This window comes from Cryptococcus neoformans, chromosome 14 (genome assembly GCF_000149245.1).
Source record: "Cryptococcus neoformans var. grubii H99 chromosome 14, complete sequence".
Classification (NCBI taxonomy): domain Eukaryota; kingdom Fungi; phylum Basidiomycota; class Tremellomycetes; order Tremellales; family Cryptococcaceae; genus Cryptococcus; species Cryptococcus neoformans.
In genome coordinates this window covers 353,219-368,218 of record NC_026758.1, presented here as the reverse complement: position 1 = coordinate 368,218, position 15,000 = coordinate 353,219, and the positions used below count along the sequence as shown (strand labels likewise).

Here is a 15,000-nt window from a genome sequence, read left to right as displayed (position 1 = left end):
GGAAGTACGCGAGCCAGAGCGTCATAACAGCCATAATGGCAAAAGAAACTCGGTAAGTCCACTGAGCAGAGACCTCAGAGTAAGGAGGGTTGCCAGAATGGTGGAAAATGAGGAGAAGGATGATCAAGACGGCCTGGTTGAAGAGCTGACCCCAACCTTGCATGAGGAAAGTTAAGACGACATTCCTGCCTCGGTGAAGTTTGTCATTCTTTTGGCTGCCAGCGACTGATTTGCTCTCCATGGCAGTGGTGGAGGTCATGGGGTATTCACCACCAACACCGATACCGTAGAAGAACTGAGAGAAACCGTAGCAAATGACCCAGCCTTCAAGGGTGGTACCCCAAGCGGCAGTCAGCATGACAAGACCAACTGATGAAGATGTCAGTCTTTTGAAAAATGATCCGTAATGAGAAATGACTAACGAGTCATGACAAGCGCGTCTTGAACAAGACCAAATTTACGACCGATCCAGTCACCCTCGATACCGACAAGAATCTGACCCAAAATGATACCAATGATCTGGAGATAGTCGACCTGTTTTCTCTATCAGCTACATGTCATAAACGGCATATACAATAATAAACTCACAGCTGCAATCCAATTGGAGCTGCAAACTTCATGAGTTTTCCAACACAGTGGCCAAACAGCCTTGTAGAGGGCGGACAAGTTTCCGATCGAGAACAACGCGTAACCTTCGGTGAACAACCCAAAACCTCCCATGACATAAGTCTTGCAGTAGGCAGTTAAAGGGCTGAGAGGGTCTTTTTTGAACATCTGCCAGATATGCTTGAGCTCCTGACTGGCCTCCTCATTACTCTGCGCATCGACCCATTTTCTTCTTTCATTGAACGGTAAATCCGCCCAATACACACCGTCGCGATATGAGTCCTCAGGCGCGAGGTCTTGGAATAAAGGATGTGACTGATCAAATTCTCGTGTACTGAGTCGGGGATCTCGCTTTTCAGGATCGAGAGAGAATCGTGATGGGGGAAGAGGGCCGTCCTCGTCAGAGGATGTGTTGTAGGGGTTCAAAGGCTGGGTAGGAGGGATGGCAGGGGTGTTGGTGAGAGAGATAATGGTGGGAGAAGGAACATCGCCAGGGGCGATCATGGGAGTCTGATCGTTCTCCCCACGGAGAATGAAAGAGAGGGCCATGGTGTTTGCTGGGCGAGTTGTGGGCGAGGATGAAGAATGGCAGGTGGAGCTGTCGAAGCTCTATATGTAAAGGCCGCTGTATGCAGCTACGTCACGGTCCACCAATATAGTTTTCCTGGCGTAAAAATGTTGGAGCTGGTCGCTCAGAAACTTCTATGAAAGGATGCTTCGTGGGCCTGATTCCGAAGGAACGTGCTTTTGTCGCCGCGGTAATGTTCTATCGGGAGTGGTGAGCAGCTATTCTTGGATGGGCCAAGAATGGATGGTCGTGTGAGCAGGGGGGTCGTGTGAGTGAAGGGAGGGATCTGCCGTAGCTGAGTGGTATATATTGCATGCATTCTATGGTGGAGCATCGTCGGGCCCCCCGCTAACGGTGGAGGCAGCAAAAAATTGTGTGGCCACTCACAAGCCAGCTCCATGCACGTTCGTGCCCCAAATTACCCGATCCGGAAATTACATCACCCAGGAACCAGAATCAATGTGGTGCATGGCGGAGATCTGCGGTTAATTCCGCCTTGGCTTTCTCCAAAAGTCCTGATGTCAGCAACTCTCTACTATGGAGCCGTTCTTTGAAACATGGCATGGATAAAGGCTAGCAACAATTCTCTTTTACAAGACTACGACCTATCGCTTCGATACATGATTGCAATCATGGAATGCTGCATATTGTGAACCAGCTCAGCTTACTCTTTGCTCACAGCGAAATTGCTCAGCGCTCTTAGCGCCCTCGCTGCTCTTACGCGTCCTAGCAGCGGATGGAAAAAATCAGTTAGGGTTTTCATATTGAATGGTTTAGAATCCAAAAGTCAATCTTCCTGATGCTCGCTTGCAGCAGTAACATAGTAACAAGTACTAAAGGGAACTCTGCATCAATAGCAAGCAGCATCTGACCAGCCTTTAGCATTTGCACCACTATTGGCCACCAAGCCTCCACCGTCCGCCGATAGCTGCTTTTTTTGTTTCTGCTCGGGCCCCGCCGAAGCATCTCGTACCGTACTATTAATGATACATCAATGTGGGAAAGGCCTGCTCCCTCCTAATAACCGTTTGTGTATTTCTGAGTCCTATCCTGTCCGCATAAGAGTTCGGGAAGGAAACCTTTTCGGGTACTTTTGCCCTTTTCCTGGATACATTCGCAGCAGGTGACCACTGTCGGATTTTTTTCTTATCTACGCTGGATTAAGGGGTCTACATTTTCCAGAAAACAAACCTACTCGGAATGCGAAAGATACCTTCTCTGTTCGCATAGATGACTTTTGCACCTTTCATACTCCTGTTTAGCACCTTATATACGCTTAATTAACAGGTCTTCTGTCTTTCCTTTTTCTGGGCCAAATATTATTTAATGGGCCATTGTTTTCAAAGGTCCCTGAGATTCGCAGCAAAAAGCCTACTTAACCGAAGTAATTCCTGCACGGGTCCCAATTTCTTTCCGGGTTATTCACTCTAACTTATCTGGGTATGTTGGCGTTTCCACTGCGGCACTTTTGGGAATATGTGAGATGCGGTGTCACTTTCGACTTTCTGACGTTTTCACGAAAATTTCCTTTGCTTGTTTATTCCGCGGTCTTGTCGCGTCGTCGACGTCAAAAACCATCGCTTGATAAGGGTGAAATCATGAGAATGCTGCGCTAATGCAAGCAGGTATGGAAATGATTATATAAGAGGGCAGACGCCAAGTAATACGGGAACATGACGCCTACATAAATCCTCACATCTCGAAAGACTTGTCAAGCCAGTCCATCCTACTAATACTTACCTTACCCACTTTTTGGACCCAAAGAGAACTAAAAAGAGCGCGTTCGAATCAAGGAGATGATATCATCAACAGCAGTGACAGTCTTCGGGCTAGTTTTGGCGAGCTTGGGAGTTCAAGCCTCCACCCCTCTTGTTAGGACTTACCAAGGAGACTCTTTCTTTGACCGATGGGTGAGCTGATTCCCCAACATGGGCTTTACTTGCTGGGTTGGTTTGATTGATAAGCATGGAATCAGACTTACTACGGCCATTACGACAATACCACCAATGGCGATGCTATCGTGAGTTTTCAATCTCAGCTTCGTTGTCATGCCTGTGCGAAGCGGTACATTTGCTAAGATCAATCGACCGCAGTTTGCCAATAAATCCGTAGCCACATCCACCCCCGAGCTCACATATGTGACGTCTGATGGTAGCGCCATCATCCGAGTGGACAACTCTTCTACCGTTCAGTATAACTACAAGCGTGATACCGTCAAGATCACATCGACTGACAGCTACCCCGTTGGATCCATATGGGTTCTCGATGCCGTCCACTTACCATATGGATGCAGTGTCTGGCCTGCATTCTGGAGTTATGGTGCTGGTGCAACATGGCCTGAGGATGGTGAAATCGATGTCATTGAGGGTGTGAACATGGGTTTCTCTAACCAGATGGCTTTACACACCGAGGACGGGTGAGTGATAATGCAATGTTTTCTGTTAATATGGCTTACTTTCTATTTCTAGATGTTCATTGGGATCTTCAGGATCTTCATTCTCTGGCATTGTCAACGACACTTCATGCTACTACGAGGCCAACGACAATTCTGGCTGTGGCGTTACCGAAACCAACGATGCTTCCTATGGAGCCGCCTTCGCTGCCGCCGGAGGTGGTGTCTTCGTCACCCAGCTCGCCGAGTCTGGGATCTCCATCTGGTTCTTCAGCCGACCCGATATTCCTGACGCTATCAGCAATGCGGACAACGAAATCGACACCAGTACTTTGGGTACTCCCAGTGCTTATTGGGGTACTGACACCTGTGACATTACCAAGTTCTTTGGTGACCAATCTCTTGTCTTTGATATTACCCTTGTAAGTGTATATACAGCCTTCAATTTCAATTATTATTATTTTTTGACCAAAGTTAATCCATATGTTAGTGCGGTGACTGGGCTGGCAAGTCTAATATCCTTTCTAGTACAGGATGCTCTGCTTTGTCTGGTTCTGACACTTGCTACACTACCTATGTGCTCAACGCTAGCAACTATGACACTGCATACGTAAGTTTACTCCTTTTCTTTCGTATATTCTATCCTCTGATACATCTTTTGTAGTTCGAGATCAACAGCTTGAAGGTCTACTCCAACGGAAGCTCCTCCGGCTCCAGCTCTGACTCTAGCAGCAGCTCTGCCCCCTCTACTCATGGCTTTAGTGCCTTGGGATGGTTATTGGCTGGTGTTATAGGCGTGTCTGCTTTGGCGGGGATGATGTAATAACAGAGAAGAAAAGAAGACAAAGATCAAATTTAGATGTTAGAACCACTGCGTGACCCTCGGGAAGGGAAACACAGTTTATTTATGGACATTTCCCGTTAATCAGAGAAAACATGTATCAATTTTCTTGATACTCTTCCTTTCCGGCGGCGAGGTACAGTATCTCGGTCCTTTATCCCCTCAACCGGAATTTATGCTCCTGACTTACTTCTCTACCATCCAACGTAATGGCCAACTTCCTTTCCAGGTAAAGCCAAGTCTGACAAGTTTGAAGTTATAGCATTATTATGAGGTCCTTTGTAAGTGAGAAGCTGGGAATGATAATAACAATGACCATTACATTATTGACACGCGACTTGAGAGATCGGCGGCATGATAAAATGATGAAGTGGCTAATTGCATAAAAGATATATAGCACTATTCTTGTCCATCGTTTTCAAGTAGCAATTATATCTCTACACGCAAAGCGACAAAAGCATCTTGTCGCTCAGAGATCTTGGAGGACGTTTGAATCCTATTCCTCTTTCCAAGAGCATGTGCGCCATCATATCAACCATAACCTCAGTATAGCGCTTTTTCACAGTAGCCGAGGTGATCCTGGCATCCTCCTCACTTTTATTTATTCCAATGATCTTAGACAGAAGGTTGACGAAGAAGGAGCAGCGATGCTGGGACGCCTGTTGGTTTGGATGATTGGATCGAAAAATTATTCGAGGAGTAACTTTAAAAGCGGACAGCTATCGAAAGATAGACTTTGAAGATGATGTGATGGTTGGTGATGTGGATCGAGAGCTCGAGAACTCTCGTAAGCCGTGGAGAGAGACAACTGTGGATGATCTCATTCATGACCAACCTGACCATCGCTAGAGCTTGATCGCTACCACTTCCTTTACCAACTCTTGAGAGTTGTTGACCATCAGCAGGCAAATGCCACATGTCTAAGAAGTAGCGCAGCAAATAATCATGAGTTCATCTTCTGCCTATCGTACATCGATCCCCTGAACATAAAATACTTCTTTCCTGAAGCTATATACTTCTCCTTTCCCAACAGGTATCAAATAAATTAGGTATGAATGCAAGTGAATGAGCCAATATGAGTGGTGAATGATCTAATCTAAAACTTTGGAGGTTCTCCTTCCAACGCCGCTTTGCCCCGCATGTAAACCGCCATTGGGTAACCTCTCTCCTCCATTCTTTGCAACACCTCTGCTGCCCTCTGCTGATCTCCACATGTGACCTCCGCTCGAATCATTGCTTCATACGTTGACGGTTCTCGGTAGACCACGCCGGTCGTCGTAGCCTGTGTTGACGGCTTGGCATGGCCAGATGAGGTGAGAAGAACCGGATGGTTGTTGGGAGCGGCAACGCCAGTAATACTGTCTCCCATGGACTCAAAGACCTCACGAGCACGCCCAATATTACCAGCCCTGGCATAGCCGTTAATGAGAACATTGTAAACGTAAGCCGTCGGTTGAACACCACTCTCAAGCATCCTAGTGCGGGCTTCCTCTAATTGCTCGATGGTACCTTGTTGACTAAGCACATTTAACCACGCCTCCCATACAACTGCTTCGTAGTCTCCACCCTTCGCTGGAATCTTGTTGAACACCTCCTCGGCCTTCTTGACATCACCCGCGTGAATACCGTACGCGGAGATCAAGCTCGCCCAGTGAGTACCCTGAACACGTACAGATTTGTCGGCAATAAGATGAGAGAATACGAGTTCCATAGTAGGGATATCAATAGGAGGGAGAGTGGCATAGGCATCGAGAAGGAGCTTATAGGTGTGTGCAGAAGGAGGGACGCGAGCGCGTTGAAGGGCACCATAATAGTAGAGGAAACGCTCTCGGTTGGGTTGGGTCTGGAGGTAAAACTGCATCATAGTGCTGGATTTGATGTCAGCAAAAACTCATCAAGCGAAAGACAGTATGTCTTACTTGTAGGGAGGAACTCGAGGTCGGAAATTGGGTTGAGAAGTCATTTCCTCGAACAACGTCTCTGCGGACAAAGCATCGCCAACTCGACAGCAAGCGTTCTTGAAAGCTTTGTTAGCCCAGGAAACTGCAGATATAAAGACAAAACTTACGATAACAGCTCCATAAGTAACACTGGACGGCCTAATCCTTTCCGACTTCATCCTCATGAACAAATCCAAAGCACTTTCCGCCTTCCTGGCCTTACTCAATTTGCTGATGACAGTATTGTACAAGAATAGATGAGGTTTCACACCCATACCAAGAGCTTCCTCCCATAATTCTCTAGCGACCAGCGCGTCATCGGTGGTGTCCTTTGAAGAAGCAATCATGGTAGCATAAGCATCAGCATTGGGTGAAAAGCCAGCTTGGACAATACGAGCTCGATGCAGACCGGCCTCTTCGAGGTAGCCGAGATGACAGCAAGCGATGAGCATAGCGTTCTCGGTAGAGTACCAATTTTGGGCTTGAACATCTGGTCTGACCAAAGAGTTAAGTACAACCTGGGCCAGCTCGTAGAGCTCCCGGACTTTGGGCTCATCGTTGCGACGGGCAAGATGATCCATCAAGGAGAGAATGACTTCGAGTCGAGGGACCTGGGAGACCGAAAGACCGTCTCGAAGGAGTGCGTAAGCTTCTAGAGGAGTGATGGTGGGGTTACGGTAAGTGAAACGCTCGATCGAGGAAGTAAGCGTTTGGGAGAAAGAAAGGGCAGGGGCAGAGGTAGCCGAAGAAGCGTGAGAATGGCTAGGAGAGGCAGCTTCGGAATCACTTCGAGAGACAGTTTCGGATTGGGTAAAAATGGGAGAAACGGGTTGGACCAAGTTGGCAGCTTCTTGCTCGCCAACGACTGCACTCAACATGGATCGAGCGCGCTCAGCACCGAACCTGAATATCACGTTCTTCACTAAATAGCCTACGGCCTGGTTTGAGTTCGCATTCTTCATATCCTCACTGATGTCGATCGCCGCGAGGTCCTTCATCAATTGCTCAAGCGCCTCGTCATATTCCCCCTCACTTACTTGCTTTTGTTCAACGACAGTGAACGCATCAAAAAGAGTATAGAGCGATTCTTTGCTCAAATCACGCTCATCAACAGACCTGCCTTTCTCTGAGACATAAGCCTGAATAAGCTTCTCCGCCACGACCGGGGTCAGCTCAGCGTGATGCCGGCCAAATGCCTTGATCAATTCGATTCGGTACTTGAAAGGTATGTTTTCCTTGGCGATTTGGTCGCAAGCGTCATTCAATTTTTGGATGGTGTTGGCAGGAAACTTTCGGGCAGAGATGAGATCAACGACGCGAACCATATTGGTATAATCGCCAGCCTGGGCGAGGAGTGTAAGGTGGAGGACGATAGATCGCAGATCGAGTTGAATGGGAACGGCCGCAAGTACGTCCTGCGCACGAGCGAGAGTGCGAGCAGCTTCTTCAGGAATCGAGCAAGCGGCGTGGTGAATAAGAGCAAAGTTAGTCTTCCACGCGACGGTGCGCAGGCTATGTTGGGCGCTTGATTGAGACAACTCATCACGAATCTTCCCAAGCCCAATGACGAGGTCAGCAGCGTCAAACCAACGTCCCTTGAGGAGGAGCTGCTCTGTAAGGACGATGGTGTGTTCGAGGGTGAGTCGATGGGGCGAGTTCTCAATAAGAATAGCAGAGGCTTGTAAGCTGTTGAACCACTCTAGAGCGAGGTCGAGTTCGCCAGCTCGAGCAAGGGCAGCTACAAGTACACCGCACGTCCTGTGGGTGGCAGGCGGCACCTCACCCTTAGTCTTCTTTTCTGCGACCTCCGCCATTTCTCCAAAGACTTCGAACGCCTTGCTCAACTCCCCAACTTCAATGAAAGCACTTATAACAATATCCCAAGGCTCTCGCATAGCCCCTTCGATCCTGTCATCAGAGGCATCACGCTGACCGCACGCAGCGGCCCAGTCTTCTCGACTTGCTGTCTTGGCCAGATCTCGGTACTTGCTCCATACTTGAGTAAGAGCAGAAGCGTCCTTGACTTTAGAGTAGGCCACGAAGAGATGCTTGTAGAGCGATATTGTACCTGGCACTTCATGGGACTCGGCGTGCTCGACTAACTGTTCCATCACAGTTACATCAGGCTTCTCCAGCTTGCTCAAAGCGTCTAACAAAGTGCCATGTATCGACATGACAAATCGCCCAGCCTGGCCTGTTAAAGCCGCCGCTCGGAAAAGCCTGACTGCCGACAAAACATTGTTTTCAGCGAGGTATGCCTCTATGTTTGCGTCGTTCTCAGCCGCTACTTCAGGATCCCAAGTGTGATTTCCACTAATTTCGGCCCGCCACAAGCCCCAAGTCTTTTGGCGTTCCCAAATTTCCTGACTCCCTCTAACGTCTCGCTCCCTCATGGCCAAAGCTCGGATTACTGCGCCGTAGGTCATGCTATCAGGGATTATGTCTTTCTCTAAGAGCTCGTTGTAAATTTCGAGAATTGGCGCAATGGATTGACCGGGGCTTCGGGTCGCAAGAGCCGCAATGAGGCAAGCGTTGTAAATCCTGATTGAGAAACCGGAGGGAAGGGGGTAATGCTTTGACAATTCTGGAACACCAGGAAGACTGTCGGGTGAAAAAGGTGGAAGCGATCGAGGAGAACGGTAATGGGTGATGAGGTTTTTGACGAGTTCGACATTTCCATTCTGTTTCGCTTGTTGAAGCGCTTGGAAAATCGCCTCTTCACGCTGTTTGTCCTCCTTTCGCTCGGGAGTCGCAATATTGGAAAGGTCAGCAGGAGGGAGATCGAGCGATGGCCGCTCAACCGCAGCAGTGGAATTCCTCCTGACCCCTCCCAATTGCCAACTGGCTGTGACTGTTGAGGGCAAATCTCGTCCTGCGAGGTCCATCAACACTCGATTGGGTTGACCGACCGTCCTAACGTCTCGTTGAGCACGAGGAGTCATCAACTCCAATTCTTCAATCGCCTCGATATCCTCTGCTTCAAGAGCTCGGGGTGCATCAGATGTTGTCGAGAGGGCACGAAGGCCTATTGATCGAGGTTGAGGAATACCGACCTGGAAAATGTCGAAAGAAGTATGAGAACGGGCGAGTGATCGGGTTGAATTAGACGTTAAGGGTAATCGGCCAGAGGTGTATTCGGCGATGGACTCTCGTCTGTGGATTCTGGGGACTTCCTCGAGTTCCACGACGGTAAAATCTTTACCTCCTTTTCGTTCTTCAATTGCTCGTCGCGCCCGAACAGAATCATTAAGGTGAACTATTCGTGGTGTCTTGGAGAGACGGTGTTTAAGGAGTAAAGATGTATTTGAAGTGGATGAGCCTGAAGCGTCCTTTTTTCGCTCGTCAGAGAGGGTAGAAGAAGGATCGACAGAAGCTGTTTGAGGGAGAGAGAGGAAAGCCCGCGCATGACCCTATCGTCTGATCAGCTTTTCTTGCCACCTTGCACTTTCCAGACTTCCCTACTCACGGTATATCCTCCGCCAGCACCTGCACCACCACCGTAGCCTGTCCGTCCAGCATGTCCAGACGTGCTACCGGCCTGGGCAGAATGTTGCCCCTGAACAATTACTGAATTACTCGCGCCATGCTGAGGGAGATGGTGTAAAAGAGAAGGGTTGGCAGTGAAGTGGTCTGGAGAGGCGGGGGAATGGGAAGAGGGGAGCCGGATGAAGGGACGGAGGTGGGAACTAAGAGAAATTAGCTGGAGCTGGGAGAGAAGCAGTGCTTGGTAGTACTCACGTTGCTTTTGTGAACATGGCAGCAGGATGTAGATGTTAACGAATGTCGAATGGGGGTGAAGTGAAGTTGTCCTGATCTGTGCTGGTTCTTCTATGCTGTCATTATTTTTCTTGCAGTGCAGCGGGGGAGGGTGATAACGGTGGCGGAGATGTGCTTGCACGACTTTTCAGCGATATCTGCAATCTTTTTCTACTCAACTCAATCTTTCCTCGCCATCTGCCGAAGACGCATGCTCAACTTTTCGGCAACCGTCCATCCGCTCACCTGCCTCCACTCCGATTTCTCCCGGCGTTACGGCGTTTGTCTCTTTTATCGCTCCATATCCCGACAAATCCTACAGTATTTCTTATGCATCATGCATGCTAATGGTCTAATATATTACAGCGTGAATGAAAAGGCTGACGGCCTATGCAACTTGCTACATGGTAGGTATATGAAGACAATATCGTGAAAGAACATGGTGGAATACCGCAGAAAGATTTGAACTTCGTGATCGTTCATCGGTCATTAACTATCGCCAGCTTACCGCTGAAGTGCAGTAGATAGCCTGGCTTGTAATGGAATAACTCCTCCTATGCCAGAGTTCGGTGGCCCATATCCTCCGGCAAGAGCCTTTCGGCACACCTAAATGATACAATCAGAATCTGGCCTCCTCCAATACAATTAACTTACAGGGCACTCTCCTTCAACAATCCACTCCCCATCCACACTCCATAACCCGTTCAGCACTTCTTTCACTTGCACATCTTCCATCTCCTCAATCATACCTGCTATTGCCGCGTCTCTTTCTTCCTCGGGCCACTTCTGCTGCAGCAGTCGCTGCTCCATGTCTGCAGTCTTTTGATCCACGTACGTCTGGCGCAACGTATCAGCTGTCCAATGGGTGGGCTGCTCCTCTTTGGCTCTCGAAAAACCGTGCCCTCTGCCCGTTAAAGTCGCGCCTCGAGTATGGCCGCGACCGCGACCGCGACCTCGATGAGGTAAACTGGCGAATGGGTTGGGATATGGATTAGGATTCCGTCGGATAGCGGCAAGTAGGGAAGAGTGTAAGCACCCAGCGCATAAAATATGTCCGCTGTTGGCAGACAGTTAGTTTACTACAGCGATCTAAGAGAAGGAAATGTACCATGGTGTCAGAACAGCGGGATTCGGAGCGTTAAAGCAAATAGGGCAATCTGAACATATGTCAGTCAAATCATCATCTTCGCATCCCCAGACGTAGACGTACGATATCCAGTCCCCAGGGTGCTGCTCTCATCCAATCCGGTTCCATCATCCTCCTTTTCAGTCTCCGCACTTTTTGCCTTTACACTTCGAAGACCCAAAAGTTCGTCTTCCTCATCGGATGAAATCTCAATAGGGATCGATGATGGTACCGCTCTTCCTTTCCCCTTTTCTTGGGTGGTATATCGCGGACCATATTCGTCGGAAGAAGATAACGAGTCCTCATGAACTAAAACCGGCGTTGACTGATTGGTCCTTCTCTCGTTCGTACCACTCCGATTGGTAACTGCGCTGCGTGCAATCCGAGGAGGATGTAGATTTGCGAGGGTCTGTCCTCGGCTTACGGTCTGAGGTGAAATAGCCACGATACTATCACCACTCCCACTACCATTCTCACTTTCGCTTTCGCTAATCTCGATTGGTTCTTGAGCAGCCTTTGATTGACTTCGTGATGGAACGCCACTTGCTATTGCTGATGAGGTGGTTACAGCGGCCGCCGGGGCCAGTAACGCTGCTTTTGATGATGAGGAGCGGCTAGAATCTCTACTTCCACTTCTGCTTGCGCCAATGCTTCTTCCACTGCTTACGCTGCCGGCCCGAGACCCATCACGAAGCCTTCTCCTGGGCGCTATAGGAACATCTGCGATAGTCGGTCTGGGTCTTAGAGAAGCATGTGGGGATGGAGGGGATGCTGCTGGAGGCATCAGTAGATACGTGACAAAGGTTGTCGCTGTCGACTACGCGAAATGGATAGCTGGGAGCATTGATTAACCCATCATCACCAGTTCAATGGCAAATGAAAATAACCCCGAGCAAGAGTAGGCGGGCTGCAAAAGTTCACGCAGATTTGATGGGTTGTAGGCACGCGAAAAACGATTTGGTCGGTCTTTGTTCCGCCACTCTCTTTTCGTCATTCCTTGTGTCACTTTCACTCCATCTGCTATATCTATAAAAGACCCTGCCGACTTGAAAAAGAGGCAGCGACATCCACGGTTGATACTTGTTAATACTTAAAACACAGACGCAGGTCTATCAAAATGCCGAAGGTGAGTTTTGGATGTCAACGGATTGAACGAAGCTAATAGGTTTCTGCAGAACAAGGGAAAGGTTTGTTTTACTTCATTTGATCACTAAAAGTAATACTGGTAGATCTGGAGCTGACGTGCTGCACTTCTTCAATTCCTTCATATCACTGCTGCATTTGTTGTATAACAATATCAACTCTCGACATTTATCCACCCACAATATTAACACGGCTCCCTTCCATTGTTGAAAAACTCGTTTTCTCCTTGGCAAATGAATTTCGCAGGGTGGCAAGAACAACCGACGAGGAAAGAAGGAAGACGGCGAAAACAAGCGAGAATTGATCTTCAAGGAAGATGGTCAGGGTGAGTCATCTTTCATCATTTTGCCGCTAGACCAGACTATCTTCTTCATCTAGGCGCTGATTCAAGACTTGTAGAATACGCTCAGGTTGTCAAGATGCTGGGTAACGGTAGATTAGAAGCCAAGTGTCAGGACGGCGAGTCTCGTCTTGCCCAAATCCGAGGTCAAATGAGGAAGAAGGTACGTCTCATTTATCTCGGCTCTTCCTTTTTATGCTGACTCTATTACCTTAACGTAGGTTTGGATCGTTGTGGGCGACATCATCCTCCTCTCTCTCCGAGAGTTCCAGGACGACCGTGCTGATGTTATCCACCGATACACTCCGGACGAAGCTCGTAACCTCAAGACCTACGGAGAGTTGAAGGACTTCCAGCTTGTAGAGAACCAGGAGGCTGGTGGCGAGGAGGACGAGGAAGGTGGTATTGAATTCGAGGAGGCTGACATTGATGACATCTGTAAGCCCTTTGCTCTGCATCCATGTTTAAAAAGACAGCCACTGATGGCCTATGCAGAGACGGTTGGCTTGGTTTTTTGTGTATATAAGGAATGCATCCAACTATCTAGTGTTCATCGTGCTTTCTCTTTTTCTCCATGTCATCTCGTTCATAATAGCATGGACACTGTCATGCCTGTTGCCTGCATTATGCGGAATTCAAAAGAATAGAAAGAATGGGATTGGGCAACTTCCAAACATTACGTAATTGTATCCGACGAGTGGGAATAGATCCGTTGTCACTACGGTCAAAGAGGGCAGAGATGCGGCGACAAGAGAGGGCGTTCTGAGCGAAATAGTCGCACCTGTTGTAGTGCATATCGATTGCATTGAGGCTGATCAGTTTTGGAGTCAGTATAATTGGCGTTGCTTTAAAGGTCGTGGTGATTTTGCAGATGATATCGACATGAGCTCAGTAATCCCTTATTATAAGGGTGATGAGATGTTGTCAGAATTATACCGGCTGGTTAATGTGTCAGAAAGATACCGACTGGGCAGAAATCACCGGGTCTTCCCTAATGTCAGGTTGGTCAAATTAGCTTGGACAGTGGCTGGAGGGCTTCTTCAAGTCAAAGATGGACAAGAGGATCACCAATGGCATTACTGCAAGTTCCTTGACCAGTTGATGGAGCAGGTAGCCGAAGGCTGTGCTATCGAAACCTATTGTGGCCCTGATGAGTTCTCTAGATTGGATGATCATTATTTTGTGGATGTGACCCCCAAAAGTGAGCTCTCTCAGTATGGCATTTTTTAGCCAACTCTAAGCTGATGCATGCCTCTTGGCCACAGTCTGAAGAGCGAAAGGATAGCTGATCCTGTGTGGATGACGCTATGGCAATCCGCTAAACCGTGTATCTATACATTTCTTCGCTATTGTTCTATCTTGTTATCAGCATCAATCGTTGTGAATCAGACAAGAAAACCAAATTCGTGTATGCTACAACGATGATGCGAATACACAGAGGTTCCACCTAGGATATTCCTGAGCATGTCTCGAGTCTCGGCTACGTCACTGGTTTGCACCAGATATGATAGGAAGCCCGTATGCAACTGTTTATACTTCAATGTTTTTTTCTCTTTTTTTGAAATTGAGATATACGTACCGCCGTATACAGCATCAACCAAAACGCGTTCCCAACCTGGAAATCAAAACCAGTATCATTCTTATTGATTCTATCCCTCAGCACCACTACGTAGGCAAGATCAAACCAAAATGCAAGCCATCCAACAAAGTTTGCCCAACTTGCCAATTTCTTGGACCACTGTCACCAGTCAGCTTATCATTCTCGCCCTCAATTAATGTGAAACTCACATAGGACCATCCATCATCTGCCTTTATACACAAGAACATGAAGACAATTGCTAGTCCCGTAAGAGCAGTTGTCAGGTGATTTAGAGCGAGAGCACGGCCCATCGCCACAGGAAAAGATGATACCAAAGTTTGGTTCGATGGAAGTTGAATCTCTCGAATCTCGCAAGTTTCTGGGACTTGCTCCCACAGCCTCTGCTTCATCATTTCTATGTTCCATGTCTGTTGCATTATGCCCTTCCTTTTCGTGATAATGGCCCTTCAACACCGTATGAGATAGCTGGACTAACTTGACATCCGGGAAAATTCAGCTGTATCGGCAACTGGGCTGTCGTGGAGTACTCGACGAGAGGTATAGAGTAAATGGCAAGCTGGTCAAGGCTAATCGCTCTCTCGGAGGAAATTGGAGACAGCATGGCCGGACGCAAGGGAAGGGACGTGGAAGTGAATAGGATCCAGAAAATAACGCATATTGGTGGGCATCTCTTGTTCCATCAATGCTT

General features: G+C 48.2%; 6 protein-coding genes; 2 read left to right on the top strand and 4 right to left on the bottom strand.

Moving 5' to 3' along the window:
* CNAG_05459 (Pi-transporter A-1) overlaps nt 1-1,479 on the bottom strand; it is a 2,890-nt gene extending 1,411 nt beyond the window's left edge. Inside the window, exons 1-3 of the mRNA XM_012198397.1 lie at nt 589-1,479; nt 423-534; nt 1-369 (exon numbers count right to left, since the gene is read on the bottom strand). The exon at nt 1-369 is cut by the window's left edge and continues 387 nt beyond it. Coding sequence (XP_012053787.1) covers nt 1-369; nt 423-534; nt 589-1,155 — 1,048 coding nt within the window. The 5' untranslated portion in view covers nt 1,156-1,479. The remainder of the gene's footprint in view (nt 370-422; nt 535-588) is intronic.
* A 1,230-nt stretch (nt 1,480-2,709) lies between these two features.
* Nucleotides 2,710-4,641, top strand: CNAG_05458 (endo-1,3(4)-beta-glucanase). XM_012198223.1 has 6 exons: nt 2,710-3,084; nt 3,150-3,194; nt 3,268-3,590; nt 3,643-3,988; nt 4,057-4,176; nt 4,231-4,641. The coding sequence occupies exons 1-6, from the start codon at nt 2,971-2,973 to the stop codon at nt 4,387-4,389; spliced, it is 1,107 nt and encodes a 368-aa protein (XP_012053613.1). The 5' UTR covers nt 2,710-2,970; the 3' UTR covers nt 4,390-4,641.
* A 690-nt stretch (nt 4,642-5,331) lies between these two features.
* Nucleotides 5,332-10,275, bottom strand: CNAG_05457 (pentatricopeptide repeat protein). XM_012198396.1 has 5 exons: nt 10,086-10,275; nt 9,814-10,033; nt 6,476-9,757; nt 6,327-6,424; nt 5,332-6,275 (listed from the first exon to the last, which is right to left on the bottom strand). The coding sequence occupies exons 1-5, from the start codon at nt 10,100-10,102 to the stop codon at nt 5,504-5,506; spliced, it is 4,389 nt and encodes a 1,462-aa protein (XP_012053786.1). The 5' UTR covers nt 10,103-10,275; the 3' UTR covers nt 5,332-5,503.
* A 142-nt stretch (nt 10,276-10,417) lies between these two features.
* Nucleotides 10,418-12,133, bottom strand: CNAG_05456 (hypothetical protein). XM_012198395.1 has 4 exons: nt 11,314-12,133; nt 11,212-11,260; nt 10,758-11,160; nt 10,418-10,709 (listed from the first exon to the last, which is right to left on the bottom strand). Exons 1-4 carry the CDS (start codon nt 12,011-12,013, stop codon nt 10,608-10,610), a joined length of 1,254 nt encoding a protein of 417 aa, XP_012053785.1. The 5' UTR covers nt 12,014-12,133; the 3' UTR covers nt 10,418-10,607.
* Nucleotides 12,134-12,208: 75 nt separating this feature from the next.
* On the top strand, nt 12,209-14,253 carry CNAG_05455 (translation initiation factor eIF-1A). XM_012198222.1 has 7 exons: nt 12,209-12,355; nt 12,405-12,416; nt 12,619-12,697; nt 12,772-12,875; nt 12,934-13,150; nt 13,208-13,913; nt 13,978-14,253. Coding segments are annotated over exons 1-6 (423 nt in total). The 5' UTR covers nt 12,209-12,346; the 3' UTR covers nt 13,210-13,913; nt 13,978-14,253.
* Nucleotides 13,228-15,000, bottom strand: CNAG_07877 (hypothetical protein). XM_012198221.1 has 4 exons: nt 14,501-15,000; nt 14,292-14,450; nt 13,680-14,238; nt 13,228-13,610 (listed from the first exon to the last, which is right to left on the bottom strand). The coding sequence occupies exons 1-3, from the start codon at nt 14,726-14,728 to the stop codon at nt 14,098-14,100; spliced, it is 528 nt and encodes a 175-aa protein (XP_012053611.1). The 5' UTR covers nt 14,729-15,000; the 3' UTR covers nt 13,228-13,610; nt 13,680-14,097.